Raw genomic sequence first — 22,049 nt, forward strand, 5'->3', positions numbered from 1 at the left:
TTACAGTTTTGAAATCAGTTTTATTTTTCAATTCTGCCAGAACAAACATACTATTGGATGGTCCAGGGGCTTGGTCCCAGTGGGGAGGAAGGGGAAGGTGTTCTTGTACCTGATTACAATCCCCAGCGTTTACACACAAGCTCCAGTGCACATGAATAACTTTGCACCCACCTTTCAGTAGGCTGTTACTGTTCGCAAGCTCCAGGCTAATTCTTCCTATGTGATACTCCATTAAATGAAGTTCAGATTTTTGTCTGCAGCTTTAACATTTGGGGGGAAAATGGGGACACACACACACACATAGTAATACGGTAGACAACTCTAGTGTGCTATAAAATTGATACCTCCATCTGTCATTGTGCATGCAATATATTCATGAAAGAAAATACTCGGTGCTCTCTTCTCTTCACAGTATTTAAACTTCTATTGTAAAAGCAGCTTAAAACTATGCCACAAGACTACACCGTCCATCTTAACCACAGGCAACCTGTTTAGCAAGTCAGGCACTGGAACTTTAATGTTTTTTCTCCAAGTTTAAATGAGACTGTCACTGAGACAGTAGACTTCGTCTGCTTTAATTTGCACCAGAAAGCTGGTAAGGAAACATTTAGAGCCATTTATTATGTGGATTAAATATGACTTATTTTGCAAAATGCAGCATATTTTTCTGTTTGCAAATCAAACCAACTGTCTTTACATGAGCAAATTTACACAGTTGCAGTACACAGACAAGAGTTCATAAATAAAAATTCTACTCCGTATACCATGCCTAGCAATTTTCAAGTCAATGTAACCTCCAATGCATATAAATAGTGTGGCTGGTAGAGTCTTCACCAAAGATGTGTCTCGCGAATCTCTGCAATGATCTGACTGGCTCGCTGCAGGGCCTGCACACAGAAAGATGGAAAAGCCAGTTATTTAGTTTTTCTGAAGAGATTTCTCAGATAGCAGCAGTAGTCTAGGAAGTACAATGTTAAAGATACAATAAAAGCAAATCATTTTCATGATGAAAGGAGTGGTATCAACCTACACACCACTGATTAACAACTCTGAAGCCTTCCATCTGCAAAAGATTATGCAACTGGCAAATACTACAAAGCAAAGGTAATGATAAAACTTAGCATAGGTGTCATTAAATCGCTTCTCTAGACTTAAGAATTAAAAATTGGAAACAACTTCCAGTTTGAAGCAGAAAAAGCTCATTGTCATAGTTTTGAGCAACTTCTGTATTCTCACATATTCCCATTAACACCTGTTTGTCTTAACATTTTGTATTTATAAATAAATGCTCAAGAAGGGCAGACGTTTTTCATCACACAGTTTTAACGCTTTAAACCTTCCTCAAAATAAGAGAAACTGCACCTATTTTGTATCACTTTCAGCATTCTGATGTACTCATTACAGTCTAGCCTGCCACACTTTGCAAAATTAAAAGCTCAGAATACCAGCTAATACTAAACATTATTTAAATTCTTACTTCAGTTTGGAGAAATCCAAGCTATGAGCTTGGCCCTATGAAGTTTATAGTTTCAAAGACTGTTAGCAGACCATTCCCTTCACTCAAATGTTGATCATATGATAACAAAGATTAAATTTGCTGCAGTTGGTCTTTGACAAGCAGTATCTCTGGGTATCGTCTCTCAAACATGCAGTGTCTGACCACGCTGCATATAGGAGAGGAGCACTTCTTGCTACTTCTTCAGTCAATGGGATGAATGGGCAGAGGAACTCTTCTATGCAGTTCAATGCAAAGTGGCATATTTCTGGTGCAGCTGATGCAGACACTGATATACCACATAACTGAACAATGAAAAAACGAAGAGTTCTCCAGCACAGACATGTCACAAATGCACTGTGATACAGATGAGGTCATCATAAGTAAGTCATAACACTCCCAGTGTTCACATTACAGGGTACTGTCTTAGATACACCTGCCACTGGCCAGCAGGCTCTGTGTGAAGCATACAGATGAACAGCATTTAAAACACTGTAAGCTTAATCCCCCAAAAGAGAACTGCTGAACACTATGAAGTTAAATAAAAGCAAATTATTAAAACCAAATGTATAATTGAAAATAACACCAGATTACAGCTTCTGCTTTACACCCAAAATACAGTTTAAGACACGTCTTCCCAAGTACTCAATCCATGTAATACTTTCTGATCACATACTGCTTTTAATTCCTCTAGCAGAGAGAAAATAGACTGGCATACTCTTAAAAAGCAGCAAAGTAAAAACTGAAGGCAAGTTTTCAAAAAATCTCACATTTGTATGGTTTCGATTTAATTAACTACTCCCACAAGCTCCTGATCTTTTTAATACCTTTAGCATGTCAGCTGCCTCTTTTCTGCGCTGTGCCATGTCCTCAGATTCCGTCAGAAGGTCATCCAACAACAAGGATTTATACAGCTGGCCTACCAGCTCACTCTGAAGAGTATCCTTCACGTGGTTCACCAGAAAATGCATCACTGCCTTTGGCACACTGCAAGCACATAAAGATTGTTTCTTCAGAAAGAATTATTCAAAGCCAGGTCTGCCCTACACTGAAGAATGCAGTGTGAGGAAACAGCTACACAACCTTGGCTTAAACTACCATGAATCTACCATGACCATAAATAAAAAACCCTTTTCTCTCAAGTGAATGCAGAACCTTGTACAATTTAAGAGCTGTTAAATTTCTTCCAAATAGGATAGCTCCATTGTTAAGAACATGAATATACAGTGTAAAAAGTAAAATAAGAATAAATTACTTTGCTCACTAGAGGCCAACCTGAGTCTCCACTCTGCTAGCCATGATGAAAAGCTAAGTATTTTAACCCTAAAATAATTTTTAATATGTGAATGAGAAAGGAAAGAGTTCATATATCTGATCTTACTTAGCAGATGAACTGAAAACAGGATCACTGTTCAAACACGGGCCATATTATTTCTGTTATCAGAGAGCATAACATGAGAGCAATTTAAGGTGCAAATAGAGTTTAAGTGTGACTTTGTCTGGAATGGAGGCAGGCAGCAACCAGTAAGACTCAAGAACAGTCCATCAGAAGGACACTATAGAATCTGTAAGGCAACAAGCAGCCACTGTCTTAGCTGATTTCCATGCCACTAAGCCTCCTTAAAAAATATTCAAAGTATTGAATATAGCTGAACCTGATTTTCTTTGGGACTTAGGATATGCGTAGCAGTACTTTTCTGAAAGAGTGGGGGAAAATATTTACATGAGTATTGGTAAACTCATCATACTAACACAGTACCAGAATCTGAGGATATGAACACAGAATCAAAAATTGAATTAGTGCACCTCAGGTTATTTCATCAGAGTGACAGTACCTGACAATAAAAATACTGATGGTTGTTCCCAGCTGAGGAATACAACGTCCATTAAGACAACCTTGTTGGTGTAATTCTTAGCATCAGTATTTTGCAACTGGGAGTTGACATATGATCAGTTCTGACTCCGTAAGTACTGACCACATCACTCTTCCCATGTGCCCATAGCCCTAGATTTAAACCAAAATAGTTTTCATGGGCAGATCAAGAGTTTTTGCTCAGTGCTACAACTGTCACTACAGAATTAACTTGACAAGGGTCATGCGAATCTAAACGGCCAGACCCAAGATCAACAAAGATCCATCAACACATCTGAGCTTTTGGAATCATACTCCCAAGTTTGTCTGGGAATTTTCCCACTACTACATTTTGCTGCTTTGTGGTTCTTTACTAGGCAGTTGTGGGAAGACTTCCGGAAAATCATCATGAGACCGTATACATCTATTAGTACTCAAGTACCTTAGTTTACATACCCCTTTCAAGCCAATACATTGCAAGTTCTACCAAAAGGAAGCTTAAGAAAGAAGCCTAGAATATTTTGGAAGTCACCTGGCTAGAAGAGTGAAAGCAACCCAAAACTCTGGTTCAAAGCTGTGTATGTACAGATACCATCCAAACCATCCAAGCAAGAGCCTGAATTAGTTCTTCAGGTACATGGGATGGACATGAGTACCATCTTTGAGAGGTATCTCCTAAAAATATTTCTGAATTAGGTGAGGATGTCCTAATAAATCAAATCTATAATTCCTAAGATAGCATTTTATTTATTTCCTCATGTATGCCTATTTACTGCAAAGAATGTGAAGGGATCGTTTAGAGTATGCAAGGAGGTAACGCTACTAGTACTGACACTGCAGTAAAATTAAGGTAAGCAAGGCAATTCCCTGCCATGAAAAACTAAAAATTTTATTGAGGAGAATATCAGTTTACTGGATAGAATAAAACTTTTATGAGCTCATTAATTTGCTCTAAACTCTAGTTTCCAGATACCTGTATTTCCCCCAACTTTTCATTCATATGTGTGTATGCATATATGTGTATATATATAAAATGCTACATCTTTCCACAAAGACTTAAGCCAAGCGAAGTTTTACATCATTCTTCATTTTAAAAAAAAAGGTATGACAATTTTTAAGCACAACTTTAAAGGCATTTTTCATAGTTGCCCACAGCAGAAACATCACTTTTCTGCCATTTCCATCCCTACAGTACTAGAAATATTAGCCACAGTAGTTTCTATTCCACCTTCCCATTTGAAATAACAGAATGGCAAAGCTAAGTTCTGTCAGGTCTACACAGCACCTAGAGTTTATTCCAGTTAGTTGCTGCACATCATCAATGTGAATTGCAGTATCCTCCAGAAAAGCATCTCCTAAATAATTAATTCAACATTGTACTTAATATAATACAGAACTCAAGCCAGTAGAAAAAACAAGTGCTGCTTAATTCTGCGATGGGTCAAGTTTTACTGCTGCTGCCCCTTCTAAAAAAAATAATTGTATTTTCTCTCTGCTTACAAACATACAAACATGATAAAATAACAAGATTATATACATTACTCTTGAGATATCACAACATTTGTATGGCTTAAACATTTCTAGAAAGTTTTACCTGTCCTGAATGTTCTTCCTGACAATAAGGAAGTAAGATTTAATAAGTCGTTCGATCACTTCACAGTCTCGTTGCTCACGGGCAGAAAGTTTGCGTGCAACGGGTACAGGCTATGTAAAAAAAAACAACAAAAAACAACAAAGCAAAACCACCAATCTCAGTTTACTAATTCTGCTCATTTATATAAGTAAATAAAACTCAAGCTGTGGAGTCTAAAATAAACTATTGCTCTTTGAGTCAGACAGTTTGATAGATGTAACCTCTCTTTTAAACAAACCTCTAGTTTTTCAGAAATAAAGTTAGAGACATGCCAAAATCCAGACCTGTAAGACAAAGGTCACAGGACATCACTACTAATTTTATTTTTTTTTTAAAAGCTCACTAAAGGAACTAAGCTTTCCAAACACTGAAAGCATCTCTATTAAGTGGGTTTTTTTCTTCTTTAATGATTATTTAATATAAAAACGCTAACTTCAGCAAAAAGAGAGCAGGAATTTGAGTTGAGACATGAGCTGAGATTTGTTTCTATACAAAGAGTGATCTAGACAAGAAGTTCACTTGCACAGTAACTTGTGAAAGGAAGCCAGTTATCCCAAATCATAGGCTGGAACTGGAGGGGTGCGGAAGAAAAGATGAAGGACTGGGCAAGAAGGAAGTAGAAGAGACTGGCTAGAGCCCCCTGTCCCTATAATGGTAATTATTTAGAAAGATATCATATATTAGCAAAGTTACAAGATCTGGAATTCAGGTGTTTTCTTTCCTGAGCCTGAAGTACAAAGGGGAGGCATCTGTCTTTCATGACTCACCACATCTAATAGGTTTACAGCGTGTCCTTTCTGAGGACTAGCAGGCAGGGCTGCAGCTGGCTTGGATTTTTCCTCTGTCGATACCTCTTCTGCTTTTGAGGGTTTCAGCATTCCTCTCCAGTTGCCTGTTCCAGGCTCCTGAGATGTATCTCCTGGCCCAGGAGCAGCCTGCACAAACAGCACAATGAAGAAACGTTGGAGAATTAGAACTTGGGCATGGCAAAGCAGTATCTGATCAAATCTACTGTTACTGAGCTATAGGTTAAGACTCAATAAAAATGAGATCTTCACATGTATATTCCCTTTATTCTATTCTTTACATTTTCCACCTTTGTTCTCTCTTTGCTGCTTACAGCTGACACAAAGTACCAGTAAAACAAAAGCTTTCAAAACTTGTATTCTTCCTAATAATGGTATGAAAATGCCACACAGAGAAGCCTCCCAGCACTTCTGAAATACAGAATGGTCTTCCTGAATCATCTGGCTTTTACCGCTTTTACCATACATCCCTGGAGCAGTACAGCCTATACTATCAGGATCTGAAAGTATGTTTTGAAGATAACCACAGCTCTTAGAAAACTTGAATTTAAATTCTTTGGTATTTTATTTAAGTTTATTTATTATATTATATATTGTATTTATTTAAGTACGAACTGAAGTTTCTTACAATAACAGCTTAAAAATATGCACATTTATGTTTCCAGGTACTACAGCTACAAACATATTTGTGCTGTCAGATCTCAATTTATGGAGGGCTTTTTTTATACCAAATCAAAACAGAACAATAAATCTCCATCCTCTGGAAAAGAGGATCAGTTTCTGGGAAGTGCCAGACAAAGAACGACTCGGTAATCTCCTGACAAAGGGACGTAACATCCAACTCTTAAATATTAGGAATGACTGGACCAAAGAAGTATTAGTAGATAGCATCATCCATCACATACTAACAGTATTAAAAAACACCAAAACAGTTTATTTTTATGTGGAACAGTAATGCTTTTTATTTTGTACCTTTCCATAAGCCTAGTACCTATTTACTACTGTGCTTTACAATCTATTGCTGTTTGAAAAACATTTGAAGTCATACAAAGCTCTAAACTACTACTACTTATGTCTTGTTTTGGATATAGGAGGAAATAAGCTAAATTTATCTATTGCATTTACAATTGAAACACCACAGGCTGATCTTGAGTCTAAAAAAAAAGGAGTGAGAAAGAAAGCATGGCAAACAGAATACCAACAGTTGCATAGTAGGAAGAAACTCAGATAAACTGTCCACATCAGAAATTTTACTAGAATTGTACAACTGCTCAGAGGTGCTGTAAAAAAATACACTACAAGAATTCAAATCAACTTCTGCTAATAAGAGAGAACCATTGATGAGAAATGCTCCATTACATTACTTAGGACTGCAAGACAGCCGTTCAAAATAGCAAAAATCCTTATGGCACTCTCATTCAGTATTACTATGGAGCCTGCTGTATCTCCAAAGTAGTTTCAGAAACAAAGCTACATTATTTCCTAAGAAAAAGTGTTGGGTTATGTACCATCTGATAAAGAACAGGTTTTGTGGGAAACACAAATTAAACCAAATTTGGCAGCTTCCTGCAACTTCTTAAGTCAAAACAGTATCCTCACAGTAGCTCTTGACTTCTTTTTAATGTCTGCAGCATATCGCAACTGTATCTAAAACTCTTGAGAAAATACTAGTTAAAAATCTGCCACTGACTAGATTTTTAAACTACTTTGTTCAGGACAGAAATGGCAGCTTTGCACTAGAAGCTGAATGTGCATATGCAATGAAGCAGAAAGCGTAAGTCCTCTCAGTACTCTTAATACACAAACTTGTGACTACCCATCTTTTCTGACTCCAAGTGAAAGCAATTAGCAAAAAAGTCTTTACAGTAATGAGCTTTATTTTAACATAAGAGACAGCACACCTGAAGTGTAAAAAACCACTGTAAAATACATTTCACAATTACAAGTAAACCAAGGATTGAACGATTATGTGAAACAACGAAAAGGAGGTTCAGTCTGAACAAAGCCTATAAAGATTCCCTGCAGGAAGCAGGAAACTCACATTTTTAGCTTATCTTCTGTCCTCCTTCTTTAACTGTCAACACATTAAAAACATGCAGTTTAACAACCATGCTGGACACTTTTGATTACAACATTGTTGCACCAAACAATCTACTGACTATTGTTTGAGGCAAATTATGCTGCATACTTGCATCACAACACATTGCAACCAAGAGTTCAAACAGAAAGCAGTGACTTTGCCACCTAATGGCATAGCTTTACCTGTCACTGCAAATACTGGTGTCAGCAGTGACACAGTCTATACTGTGTAGGGCATGCTGTGTCAGTGACAGAGCACTAAACACCAACTGCTTTCCATACTATCTGCGATGCACCACAACAGAAATGTACATGCAGTGCTTATAGAAAAAAAAAAAAATAATCAAGACAGACCTTGCCATCAGCCTCAGCAGAAGCAGCAGTAACAGTCTCCTGGGAAGCAGGTGGCAATGCACCTGGAGCTTTAGTAGACTAAGGAAGGTAAAAGATGCAGGGAGGGGGAGGGGGAAAAATTCAACTGAAGACCACCAAATCTACCTAGCAAATTTTATACACTTTTACTAGCATCTTTAAAAATCCAGAAAATATTTTAAATTTGTAACCAAAACAGTAATGTAAGTAGAAAAAAGAAAAAAGCATCTCCAAGACAGTGAAGAGACTTTGCATTTATCTGGCCTTCAATTTCATTTCAACTCTATACTGATGACATAAATATGAAGCCAATGAAAGAGAAGGATCAAAGATCACTGAAAGCGATCTCTAGATGGCTACCTTAAATTCACCGTTCATCCACCAGTTGGCTTCCACGGATTAAAGGCAGTAGATCCGTTCTGGAACTTAGTCTCACTTCTTAAGCTAACAAACTTAATGAATCAATTTCTATCAGCTGTAGTAACTCTTGTTACAACCTGTGAGGAGTTTAAACTATATTCTGTATATTTGGATTCTGAATACTTCACATATTTAAAATATCTAACTGTCTAAAATTCCATCTGAGTGTCAGACCATTCATTTCTACAGCCAGGCAATGTTTTCCATGACACTTGGTTCTTCCACGCAGGTACGTACTTGTCATTGAACTAATCCCAAAACCTGGCAAAACTAAGCAAGCTCCAGAGATAGAACACATGACTGGATTATGACAGTCAATTGAAAATGCCGCCTCCACCATCTTCTCCCAAAGTAATTGAGACTGCAATAAACTGCAGTTTTAAGAATAATTTTAAAATAAACCACCAAAAAACCACCAACCACCAAGTCACTATGTTGGCTCATTGAATTTAAATCACCTGTTTGTTTTGAAATCAGTCTCAGCCATAAATTTAAGCACGCATGTTCTGACTCCATCTTTAACAACTGCAGGCATTTTAAGCCTTTCCTCAAATGACATTCAAGAAATAATCGTAATATTAATGTAAATTTACATGCAAGTTTTCAGAAATCCCAGATATAAAACCTGCCAAAAACTGCATCTTTAGAAGACGGTAACATTCTACTTCATCTTATGAAATTGAAGGAAGTCAGTCAATACTTGGGAGCTCCCAAGACTGTTACTAGCACAGCATATTGACGTTTCCAATACTTAGATTGGATCAAAGAAGAATGCATTAAACTTTAAATGAATGAATCAACAGAAATCTACATTTACTTACCTTGTCTCGTGGCACGGCAGAAGGCAATTCCCTGGCTAACCTGTTACGCCTTTGTTCCTTTAAAAACAACCCAGCAAGACCTCAGTTATGTATTACTCTATATCAACACATGTGCAAGATTCGTATTTTACAGATAACTTATATTTTTGAGACAAACACTAGTAATTTCATCTCATCCAGTGTCATATAGCCATAATACAATCCTATGAAAACTTCAATTACGTGGATAAAACTACTCTGATTACCTGGTTAGAAGTAAATTCCCAACATAAAAACTTCTGCTAAACTTTTTGCAATGCTCTCCATAATCAAAACTAGAGCCTTTAAAAAACAAATTCAAAGCTAGACAGTTTGGCTCAGTATAGTGAGGGCCCTACAGCCTTCATTAAGCTTTAAATCTTTGAAGTAACCTAAAAGGATTTGATTCTGTGGCCAGCACAGTTAACCATGACTGGTCCAAAAGGGAGAAGGAGGCGGCAGAATTCACTTTATAGCAAACTAGAATTGAAAGCAATCAGGACAAAGATCTGATTTTTTCTTGAAATTAAGAATTGTCCACTGAATAAGCATAAGATGTTTTTTACTTGCTTTGTTTCTTCAAAAATTTCAATGTCCTGTTTAGGAAAATATTGGGAAAGAACTAGTTTAAGTAACACTCAGTAATACAATAATCACGTATGTTCAACTTCACAAAGTCCTATTTTTTTTAGTCACGGCAGTCACACACACATTGTTTCTGAACTAGATTCAAGAGCAGTCTACCAAGGCAAATTCAATTGCATACCCAGTCAACACAAATTTTGCGTATAGAAGAAAGTAGAAGGTTAAAACTAAAGAGCAGAAATGATAACGTAAGCATTCAAAAAAAGAACATTACTATGAAAGAATACTGGACAAGCAGGGGAACACAAGAACTCTTAGCGAACTCTTAGCCAGATGGACGAAGTACTACAACAAAATCAGACTGCAAGAAAGAACTGAGCAGATCAGTTGTAGAACAACTGCTTCTCTAGGACAATGACAGCAACAAGTATTATCAATCAAAGCTGGGCTTGAAAATCAGGAAAACTACTGAAATTGTAAAAGACTTATGGGAATGATGGAGAAAACTGTCTTAAGGAGATGGAAGCGTGGTAACACAGAGACTCAGGAACAATGCCAAAGGGAAGCAAAAATTAGGACCTCAACAGAGAAAACAATACTTGTATTATCCTTTCATAAAAGAGAGGAACATTATAGCTATTGATACATTGTCAGAGACAAAATGTAGTTACTTGAACATTAAAGAGTATTTCACAACTATCTAGTTTCTCTTCTGAAAATTTCATTTCATTAGCCAATACTCAGTTAGGTGCTCATCTTATCTTCCAGACAGAAATACAGGCACAACTGTTTTCAGTGAAATATCAACCACTGTCCGTGAAAATCATATGCAATATAAATCTAAGAAATCAACAGATCACATGCTAAGAGTATAGACCATATTTTTAATATACCACAGTTTTATACTTCAAAATGTAGATCCGTGCTTCAGTGAAAGAAAATGAAGCATCTGTTCTTTTACCAATTATTTAGGCTCTTACCTAAAGGAGTCAAAAGACTTCCAGGAGAATGGGCTTTCTTACCTCTATGTTGTTATTCATTAAACCACAGGCATCAGCAAAGTCTGGATGTTTGGTATTGATATAAGCTAATTCAATGGCCACTAGATTATGAACCTGCAATGCAATGTCATTCACAGTTCAAAAATTCAGTGAGTAAATCTAATACTAGTGAAAAGCAATGACCTACGAAGCTAGAAAGCATAGTTTAACTGTCCATAAAAAAAAGGACCATTCTTACTGCCCCAAAGACATTAAAATTCTGATCCAGAGGGCAAGAATGCAGTTCATTCACTCATTGTAATACATTAAGACCTTCAACAGTTTTGGATGTTACATCAGTTTAACTTGTTAGCCTGATTAAGCTAACTGCTTTCCAGCCATAAATAAACAAAACTCAGCAATGTAATGAGCGTAAGCTGTATAGTAATGAAGTGAGCTATACAGTCAACCTTCAGCCACAAGCCACATACAACATCTGAACCAGTGAGGGATGGCTCTCTATGGGGGATAGTGAATGTACGGAACAATTTTTGCTTTTCACATAAAACATATGCAGTCAATAACTGAAACACTTTGTTTCCCCCCAAATAAGTAGCCCAAAGCAGACTTTTATATTAAAATAAATTTACTTGAAGACAGAAATTGAATTTTTACTTCTCACTATATAAAAGGCATTACAAGAAAAATCACCATTTGTGTTGATTTTATCTCTGAAACACACAGAATAAGGACTACAATTTAATTTTCATCATTAAATTTTGCATCCTGAACTCTACAGTAAACACACAGCTTCTGATACAAGGGAGGGAAATATACCTATATCGGAAAGACCAGGAGATGCTAAATCCCAGTTTTGGTAAAACTCTTCTTGTGAAATTGGAAAATAGGGGACAATGAGCTGAAGATGGTTTCCCCCCATCCCTTTCATTTTTATGGATCTATCTTCTAATACAGAAGTTTCAAACCATGTAGATTGATTCCTTTAATAACTTGGGTTCTTAACATTACAGAGCAAACAGAAGCATGAAGAGAGACTCCAGAAAACACACACTTTTTCCAGCAAGTAGATGGAAAATTACCATTTCATTTGTGACAGGAAGCCTTCTACGCAGAAGACAGGTTACTACTTCAACTATGGCATCATGCAATTTAGGAAACCTCAGTAATTCCTAAAAACAAACCAAAAATTTACTGATAAGACTTCCAGAATTTTTTAGGGAAGTGCAGGGAAAAAAGCCCATTAATTACAAACATAATCCTAAAACATGCATTTTTACCTGCGTACTGTAATTACTACAATGCTGGATAATCCTCTGCATTTCTTCATGAACCAGCTCCACACAGCGTAAGCTAGGTTCTTCTAAACGTTTGATTTGCCTTTTTACCAGTAATTCAAATGAAACTTCAGGAACAAACAAGGCAGGACGAGGACCCTAGTTCAAAAGGAGAGAAAAAGCCACTAAATTGTTTATTAAAACAATATGCATTTCTAAGGAGTAGTATCTGATGAAGCCCAGAATAAATCAGGTCACAGTACTCACACCCAAAAGAACACTCAGAACAGGTCTTAATAGAGAAATATGTTACAAGAATATTTAAATATAAAAGCTGTAAAACAGAAAGTTGTTACCTTTAAGACAAACTCTTTGTTAAATAAGAATTAACCAGCATCCTTATAGAATTCTTGAAGATTTCTACCTACTAATGTCACTCCTTACAACTATGAACAATTCTTTTCACGGTTGTGGATCCGAGTTTAAATGAAATTTATTATAAAAGCAACAACATTCTCTTCCTAACTTCTGAGAGAAAAGTTACCATTATTTGACAGTCCTATGCATGCAGCTCTTACTGCAAGGTAGGTGGGGTTCCTGTTCAGTATAACCATACTACAGTGTAATTGATTAGAGTGTTTGGCATAATTTCATTTATGACCATATAGACCAATGCTTAACTATAGATAAAACATTTTCTACCTGAAATTTCATTTTTTAAATCAAATGAGCTTTAGAAACACAAAGACGTCAATGTCGCATGAAAACAAGGCACCTCTCCTGTTACTAAATGCTATTTTACATTTACAGAAGGGTGATAGCACGCACATACATCATTGCTACAAAGTACCTAAAGTGCTCCAAGTTTGAGTAATTACTGGTCTTACAGAAACCTGTCTGTCTGTCCACACCCAACAGAACACAGTACAAAAGCAGACCTAACACGCTTGACATCCAAAGTCAAGCTCTAAGAAGTGAACATTCTATATACTACAAAATTTAAAAGTGAACTTCCTCTGTTAATTCTTAGCAACACCAATTCCCATATTCACAAGAAACCAAATCTGTCACGTAAACACTGAACTACTGAAGAGTTGCGTCCCTTATACAGGATTAAAACATTGAATGTGTCCTAGCCCACGCATCTCATACTGAGTCTCCATAACTAAGAGAAGTGCTTAATGCAAAATAAATGCAGAGGCAGTCTTCCATCACCATTTCTGTAATGTATAATAGCTTCAGCACAGCCAAAGTGGGCCTGAGCTTTATTTGAGCCTGTAAATTACAGTAATGAGAGGTAAGCATTCACCTTAAACTCATTCCATATAGGAAAATGGCTGCAAATTTGGATATTGTAATTTTTTTGACTTAAAATACCAAAAAGCAGGATTCAGCCTCTTCATATTAACTCATTCAGCTGAGGTTATTAATACACAGGACTGAAGGAGCACAAATTTGTTGAAACCTTATCTTCAGATCCAACATACAGCAATAACAGAAATACAGAAAAACAACTCACAGTAGCATTTCTAATGGCAGTCAGAATATCAATTGTGTTAAGGCCACCCAGTGGGTCAACAGATTCTAAAGTTCTTCCAAAGGTCTCATGAAAAATGTAACAGATTCTGGCTCCACCGCACCTAAAAGAATAAAACAACAACTGAAGTAGCAAACAAGAAAAGAGCTCTCATTGCAAACCTTTTTTACAGTTACTAGTATCCAAACATTTTTGAGTATGTTACGTTCCAGTGCGGTACTATTGCCAGTGACGGCCTGCAAGAACCACTGGGTCACTTAACTGCTCAGTCAGTATTCTAGAAAACCATTTGGTACTTACAGCTCTGAAGTCTCTATGTATTTTGCTGTTCCTTCAATAGTGTTACAATACTCTGTTGCAAATTTGGTAATAAGCTGCAATAAGGTGGCACTTTTGTCCTCAACAGGTTCCCCATAGCTGTTTAGTAGAGACTGGTACTGAGCAGCTAAAACATTGATTCTGGTTTTCAGTTCTGGCAAGCAATCCCTGATATGATGCATCAGTAGTCTAAAAATAGAGAACAGTCCCTCATTAGAAAGGAGAAAAAGTTTCATCTTTATCATCTCCAGCAAAACAGAGAAAAGACAGAAAATAATCACCAAAGGAAAACATTTACTCAGGAAAATAACAGCAAATTCAGAAACTGAATTTGGAACCAAACAGAGTTTTCCTTAATGTATCACTGCACATCACCAAAAGAGAAAGGCAAGGTAAAAATAGATGCTTACACATATTTCTAACACCAATTTATAGCTTGAAGTATCTTTAAAAGCTCACATTTATTTTCTTTTACTTAATACGTAATACCTGTTCAATGTTCTAGCAAGGTACTTGGTTCCATTTCGATTGGCTAAGGAAGGATACTTCTTTTGAAGAAAACCATACTCGTCACGAATGGAATCAGCCACACTCTTCTTATTATTAATATCCAACTGACTCCTGAAGTTAAAAGGCAGAGTTACACACTAGTTAACAGATGCAAAGTAAAAATAAAATTACACTTCTGCTTTTCTGGACAGGACATCTAACAGCTGGTTTTTGCTTTACACACCTAACATCTTCCTCAGACAATAAAGGGGTTTATTTGTTGTTCTGTGCAGCATAGTCAACAAATCAGTATGAACAGCAGCTGTACACAGACTAAGCAACACCTTTTTATCAAAACTACATGAGATTTGACCTGGCTAATGCAAAAATAAAATGAACAGTACTACAGGTACTACAGCCATTTGCAGTTAGGCCTAACATAAACAAGATCTGTAGCGGATCAGTGCTAATATTAACAGCTGACCACAGGCATCCCTCAAGCTCAAAAATAAGAGCAGAAAGAAGTGCACTTCCAGAAGTGTCCCTACTCCTTTCTAAATTAGCAGTTGGTTGAGTGGAAGGACAGGATTTTGAGAAGTGAGCAACAAGCTTCTCATTTACTCAGAAGTTAATTTCAACATCGTCACCTTATTCTTAAAAAACCATATTCATGGGTAAAAAAGCCAAAAGCATTACCTCACATTAAGTTTTGAAAATAGCATCAATGTGCACAGACAAACCTGTTCACTACTCCAATGATGCCAAGTTTGACTGGAATCACTCTTCCCATAAGCACATCCATAGCATCAGTGCCAGCATCCATGAGATCCAGTTTTGTGATAACAGCTAGGGTTCTTCGACCTACCAAAAGGAAAACTCACTCACAGGGATGTTTTGTCTCGACCAGGGTAGCTAAAACTCATCATTCAAAAAGTTCTTCAGACAGCTGCATGAAGTTTGACACTGCAAACCAGCAAAGACCAGCACAAGAACATGTTCTATTAGTATATCTGCAGTCCCTTATTAACAGGAGTGTAAGTATTTGGCTGGTACTGCTCCTCCCCCAGATCTGGCTAAAGGAAAAGGTTCAGGCACCATGCAGTTTGAAAGGAGCCATTACTCAGTACAACAAACACTTTTGCATACTACGTGAGGTTAGAGGCATTACCTAGTCTCCTCCACAAGTACTCAGTAAGGCAGGCAGGGGACTCACAAGTGTGAGTGGACTGAACATATTTCTAGCATGTATGCAGGACCAGACATAATGGCAATCTGTTTCCAACTGCATTTGAAATACCACTACCCACGGGAGAAGCTGCTAAAGAAGGCAACAGGCCCACTTCCAGCACAGTGCATCAAATACATAGCTGAATGCCCCAGGAGACTGAATAGCTTGAAATCCATCCACTGAAAAAGCTTTAGGGGATTCAATTTTGCTAATGAAACATACTTTTATTCAATATGTGACTGAATGTTTTCTGAATTCAAACTAAACTTTATACTGGACACTGTGAAGGACAAAGTGACCTAAATTCATTAAATCTGTAAATATTGCACACCTAAACAAGTAAGCTAACATGCACAGGATTTGTCCGAGACCTTAATATTTTCCAGGTTCTTGGGTCTGAAAAAAAAGTGGCAAGAACTTTTTCTTTAAAAATATAACACACTGAGTCTAAAAATAAACCAGTCTAAAAATTACCTCTGTAAAAAAAACAAACTACTGAGTCTAAAAATTACCTCAGTAAAATCAGCAGGTTTTCAGGTCCTGAAACTTTCAGATGAATGCAAGTCAGAGAGTCTACCTTTAGTACTTCAAGTTCTCATTACATACCATTATTCCTACAGAACCTGCAATATGAGCTGCCACTCCAGACCCTTAAGGTTTAGAATTTTGAAAAGTGATCCAAGAGTCACAGCTCATCATTTTTATAGGGGCAAATTACAAGGAAAGGGTCTGCTGCCTTGAACCAGGACAACTGGACCAAGAATCCTGCCTGAAGAGGTTCTCCCTTAAGGTTATGGGGCTATGGAACCCATAAAGGCTTACGCAGACAGACCAGAGTCTGGAAACAAATCAAGAAATGTTATACTTCATGGGAAGAAAGATGGGAGGGTAAAGCATGCCAACACTAAATTTTAGCCTAATTTCAGTATCCCTATTTTCTAAGTATACTCTTCCATATCATTTCAAATCACACAGTGCCATTTATTAGTCAATGATACCAACAGCACTTTGCATAAAAAAGAAGCATGCAACCAGTAGCTTCAGATCTGTTTCAAAGTCATAAAGTAAATACAAAACCATAATCCTCTTTTTAGATTAAATCAAATCAGTCCCATCACATAAATGCAGGACACAAAAATGGATACTGACAGTATATATTGATTTTATTCTTAGAAGCAGTCACTTAAACTAACAGCTAGACAGTCAATTACTAGCTGCAGGATGGTGTATTTCCTCTACTAAAAGAAACAACCAACATGGGACAACAAAGCATGAAGCCATCCTAACAGATTAATGTAAACTACTAAAAATCTCAACCTCCCCCATTTTATGCCATTTTAATGCTCTGGAAACAGAAACGGCACCTATGACTACTAAAATAGGTATTTGGCCTGTTCATAAGCCAGAAATCTATTAGGTATTAATTCATCACAACATTCTCTGAGTTACAGAAACTGCAACAGGAAGTCTTTAAGCAAATATAAATGTATTTTCTAAGAAATGCAGTGACATGTGTTTTCCTTACTACTTTTTGCCCAAATGACTTCAGTTTATTTTAGGAGTTGAATTACAGGATCCAGATTTTCTGCTGCTTACCATCTGGATCCACCTCCCGTGCAACTTTAAGTGCTTCTGAAGTGGCCATGTCCGTGTTAGCAGCTGTGACTGCCAGAATAATTGAATTTGGGTTGCTGATGAATTGAAGGATTAGCTCTCTTATTTGGAGTTCAATGTCCTTAGGCTGATCACCAACAGGCACCTAGAGAAAAAATAATGTAGAACTGTTCAAAATTGTACATTTATGCCCGTGTGAGACCACCCATTGAAAGTTCATACCCTATAACACAGTATAAGATAGTTTTCCAGTCCTTTCCTTCCCCCTTCACAAACAAACAGGAAAGAAAAGAAATATCTTACAAGGTGTAAGAACTAAAACCTCATAGAAATAATAATCAATTCAAATTATTTGATATTGTTGTCAAGGCAGCGTGGTATCCGAGATCCACCTGAACAACTGGTAGAGTAGGGTGCATACGTGTGCACAGGCAGGGAAAGATATCATTTTGTCATCTTCGTGCTGCAGAAAATCATTCAGTATAAAACCTGATCAAACAGGACTTGAACATTTCTTCTACTGTATCTTACTTTATACAACTTCTTACATAAAATACACGTAGCAACTTCTGGAGAAGCAATGGGGGAAACATCTTCAACCTTGCCAACTACCCATCTATCTGCAAGTACAACTTTGAAACTTCAATTTCTACCTCTTCGATTAAAAAAAGGAACATGCAGCCCACACAATGCTTCCAGTCCCTCAGCTGTATATAGAAAGAGGAAGAACTTAAGCAAAGCTACCTCTTAAAACAGCAAAGAGCACCAGAAACCCAAATCTTACACCAGAAGATGGTGACATCTCAAATTTATACAACCAGCTACTTAAACCTGAGGAGGGCTGTTTATCTAACAATATTGAATAATTCCAAAGAGTGAGCATACACTTCTTGCTTCAAAATACATTGTTCACAGTCAGTCAGAAGAAAAGCATTCTGCATCTTACCTTTGTCATTCCAGGTAAATCCACAAGAGTCAGATTTACAACATTAGATGAAAAAATCTTAAGATGAATAGGTTCAGGACTGATCCCCTAGAAATATATATTAATAATAAAAATTAATCACTGTACTGGATTATTTAAATGCACCCTTCAGAAAACCAAAAGCTGTAGTGTCATACTAGAAAAACTTTCTTCCATCATACACCTTAAAACTACATGATAAGGAAAACAAATGCCAGCCACATCTGTCAATCAATTCCTTTGTCTTTGGAAGAAGCCCTCCCTCAGTATAATGTATAAAATCTTCTCTATTTCAGTGATTATATAGACATGTAAGAACAGAATACTTGATTTTACAATTACAGATAAAGCCATGTTTGTGGAAAAATGGAAGCAAGTTTAGCTCAAATTTTATGTTTTGCACTATTATTACAGAAGCTTTGAACTAAACCAACAGCAATTCTCTGCATTTTCTTTAGCTGAAGTAATTTATCCAATGAACAACGAAAAAAAATCTCAAGATAGCAAGCAGCATTGTGTTCTTCATTAGAATACTTCAATGCTTTTCACTTCTGTCAACATTGTTTAAGAAAGTTTTAAGCAGCAGAGAATCTATACCAAGAGAAAGATGAACAGTCCAACATTTACCTTATTATTTCCTGAAATCCTCTCAGTTTCATTTTCTATTTCCTGACGAATCTCATCAAAATCTGTATAAATCTGAAATACGGAAGAAAAAAATTGTTTAAAAATCAAGGACAGCATCCACCTACCTAATTGCAAAATAATGCTCTGTTCTCCAAGTGACAGTGAAAAACTCTGTAACTAAGTATACAGAAGGCAAGAAAAACTAAGAATGACTATTCGCCCTTAAGCTAATGCTAGCAACAATCATCAGTGCTAAAAATTGCAGAAATTGGAATCTTGGTATTTAATCTATTGATCAATGGTAGTTATTAACATTTATTACCCCAACAACAACAGACAAAAGTATAAAATAATGTTCACCTAAAGAGAATCTCAAGCAATTCCATTTCTAATCTAGCTGCTATCCTTTGAAGTTAATAAACATGTAGCCTGAACCTCTTCTCATCTCAGAGAGGAAGAAGAACAAGAACAGTTTCATTTCAAAATTTTTCCACTCTTGTCCAAACTGTTATCCTTCCACCAATCCAAAATGACCTGGCACAGAGCTACCCTTGCGCAAGTTCCCTCTGCATTTGTCTCTAGATCTCTTTCAATTTCTAGCACTGCCCAGGTGAGGAAATCAGTTTAAAGTAACAAACACTTAAGTAATTCATCTGCCAACAAAAAGATTACTTTCTTCAAGCAAAGAACTAAACTTTGACTCTCTTATTGAAGTCCTAGGTCATCTGAGTTTCTGCTTCTTGCCGCTGATGCGCATTAGGCTCTTCCTTCCTTTTCACAGCTTTATAAGTTTCTGAAGTAGCCAATTCTTCAGTGGACTGAAACAACTTGCGATTATACACTTCCTTGCCTTTGCAATGTCCATTCTAATTTCACCAATGCACGCACGCACACACACACAATAACGAACAAATTGACATAAAAAGGATTAAGATAAATAACTCAGCAGAATCAATGCCCCACACAACAACCATTGATAAACTTTGTGTTGAGTTTAAGAAGGTTTTCAGAAGTTTTCTACTCACAAAAACCAAAGCAGAAAATCCTCAATATTGGCATATAGTATAGCAGACAGAATAATCTCCTTTTTGAGAAAGTCAAGGGAAGAGATACAGAATTAAGTATATACATGATAGTGTATTTATGACAATGCTACTCAATTATCAGAGTAAACATACCTTATTTTTGGTGTGAAGAAATTTACCCCACTCTTCAGCATCTATCTCTGAAAACAAAGAGTTGATAGGTGAGGAGAAGAAGCAGATGTTTTAATGACATTTTTCTGAGAGCCTGTTTGTTGAAAACTACAATGTTATGCTTTTTTCCAAGCAGCAAGAAAAAAATTAGTCTGCTTTCTACCATTAGATGTTAAATAGCTCAGTACAAATGTATTTATGATTCTTCTTATTTAAACACTGCATCTCATGACTCTTCAATTTGTCTTTCTTACACAAGGTCCTAATTGTGACTGAGCCAATTAGTTATCCTACCATTTTTCAGAAATGGTCTAGTCCATTAAATATCAGCTTGCAACAGAAAACAAAAGAGTTATTAGCAATAGTTTTAAAAACCTGAAAATAATACCACCTTTTAGCATCTTTTCTTTTACCATGCAAGTGAGATCAAATTACAGCTGAAAGAAAAAGTTAGAAAAACCTGTAAAACCAAAACCAAGCAAACAGAAAATATGTAAGAATTCTGCATAACCATGAAGTCTTAGGAGAACATGTCTCTTCCCAAATCTGTCAAGGACCAAACATCTTAATTCTTGTCAGTCACCACTAACGTCTGGAATTACTTGGGGGCTATTCAAGAGCAGTCCCAGAAACAGCAAAGGAGGTTCAGTCAATTCCTGCTTCATCGTGCAGACAGCAGTCTGAGTCACATTGTGAGATACTCACACCTAGACAACTAGGTTTCCAAGTATTAGCGATAAAGTCAATTTCAAATTTTTAGTTTGTGGTCATTTCCCCTCTGCTCCCCGATACAGCAATCTGCTCTAGAAGAATAGTCTACAAGAAATCTGGACATATGACAAACAACTGCTTACCTAAAATCAAGTAATCTTTCAAAACATTTTTTCCACTCAAGTTGAAATCCAAGATCAATAGAGATTTTTTTAAAGGATTTGGGAATTAAAAGTGCAGGAAATTCTATGAGGCAGCAGCGGCACAGAAGAAAAGCAAAAATCATCTCATTCTAATGCAAACAAGGTCAGAAAACTAAAAATCAACCAGACAACAAGGCTCAGCAAAATAATCAATCAACACAGTAGCCAAAGTGTAAAAGTAAAAGTGTATTCAGCCATAAAGTGGCATGAAATGTACGTGGCTAGTGTATGTAAGCATGCACTTTATGCGTAGGGAGAAAAAGCAAGTGGATAAAGGCAACCTTTAGAAAGGTGTCTTGGATTTTTCCATGTAGCAGGGTCTGCAGTTAAAGAGAAACAGCATTGAATGATGTTTAAAATTTGTAATCATATTTAATATAGCATTTCATTAACTTTCAGTACCAGACATACTACAAAGATCACAAATGCATGCAGACAGATGTGCATGCTATTCTACTATTGATGAGAATGTATAACATTAACAATATGCACAGATATAAGACCTTAACTAAACACTGATAAATGATGCATACTAATCAGATATTCTATACAACTAAGTTTACTTCATGATGACTTTATTACTGCTGTTCATCTAATTCCAACAGCTCACAATATTTTTATCTGAGCACACAGAAAACAGCACCATCAAGTTCTGCAAAGCTGAACTTCTTTGGCAATGTATGTTTCTCATCATTTACTCATGGCAAGAGCAAGTAAGAGTAAAGAAACCTTTTTAATGTCACTGGAAGTAATACTATTGTATGGGAAAGAAATCTGAGGGTTTGCATCAATATTTCTAATGCTCA

At 36.6% G+C, this 22,049-nt stretch overlaps 1 protein-coding gene across 5 annotated transcripts in view; it reads right to left on the bottom strand.

The window, feature by feature from the left end:
• Positions 1 to 22,049, bottom strand: part of DNM1L (dynamin 1 like) — a 39,296-nt gene continuing 17,247 nt past the window's right edge. For 2 of the 5 annotated variants that reach the window (XM_056341562.1, XM_056341565.1), the window contains 17 exons: positions 20,312 to 20,358; positions 19,134 to 19,205; positions 18,489 to 18,575; positions 17,525 to 17,687; positions 15,441 to 15,561; positions 14,701 to 14,832; positions 14,194 to 14,400; positions 13,876 to 13,996; positions 12,360 to 12,515; positions 12,162 to 12,251; positions 11,104 to 11,196; positions 9,479 to 9,535; positions 8,220 to 8,297; positions 5,748 to 5,915; positions 4,942 to 5,051; positions 2,323 to 2,482; positions 1 to 887 (listed from right to left, as the gene is read on the bottom strand). In XM_056341562.1, the coding sequence (XP_056197537.1) occupies positions 831 to 887; positions 2,323 to 2,482; positions 4,942 to 5,051; positions 5,748 to 5,915; positions 8,220 to 8,297; positions 9,479 to 9,535; positions 11,104 to 11,196; positions 12,162 to 12,251; positions 12,360 to 12,515; positions 13,876 to 13,996; positions 14,194 to 14,400; positions 14,701 to 14,832; positions 15,441 to 15,561; positions 17,525 to 17,687; positions 18,489 to 18,575; positions 19,134 to 19,205; positions 20,312 to 20,358 (1,919 nt within the window). In that variant the 3' untranslated portion in view covers positions 1 to 830. Of the gene's footprint in view, positions 888 to 2,322; positions 2,483 to 4,941; positions 5,052 to 5,747; positions 5,916 to 8,219; positions 8,298 to 9,478; positions 9,536 to 11,103; positions 11,197 to 12,161; positions 12,252 to 12,359; positions 12,516 to 13,875; positions 13,997 to 14,193; positions 14,401 to 14,700; positions 14,833 to 15,440; positions 15,562 to 17,524; positions 17,688 to 18,488; positions 18,576 to 19,133; positions 19,206 to 20,311; positions 20,359 to 21,524; positions 21,564 to 22,049 lie in introns of all 5 variants that reach the window. The other 3 variants (XM_056341561.1, XM_056341563.1, XM_056341564.1) reach the window with 3 other exon arrangements.

The sequence above is a fragment of the Falco biarmicus genome, chromosome 5 (genome assembly GCF_023638135.1).
Source record: "Falco biarmicus isolate bFalBia1 chromosome 5, bFalBia1.pri, whole genome shotgun sequence".
NCBI lineage: Eukaryota > Metazoa > Chordata > Aves > Falconiformes > Falconidae > Falco > Falco biarmicus.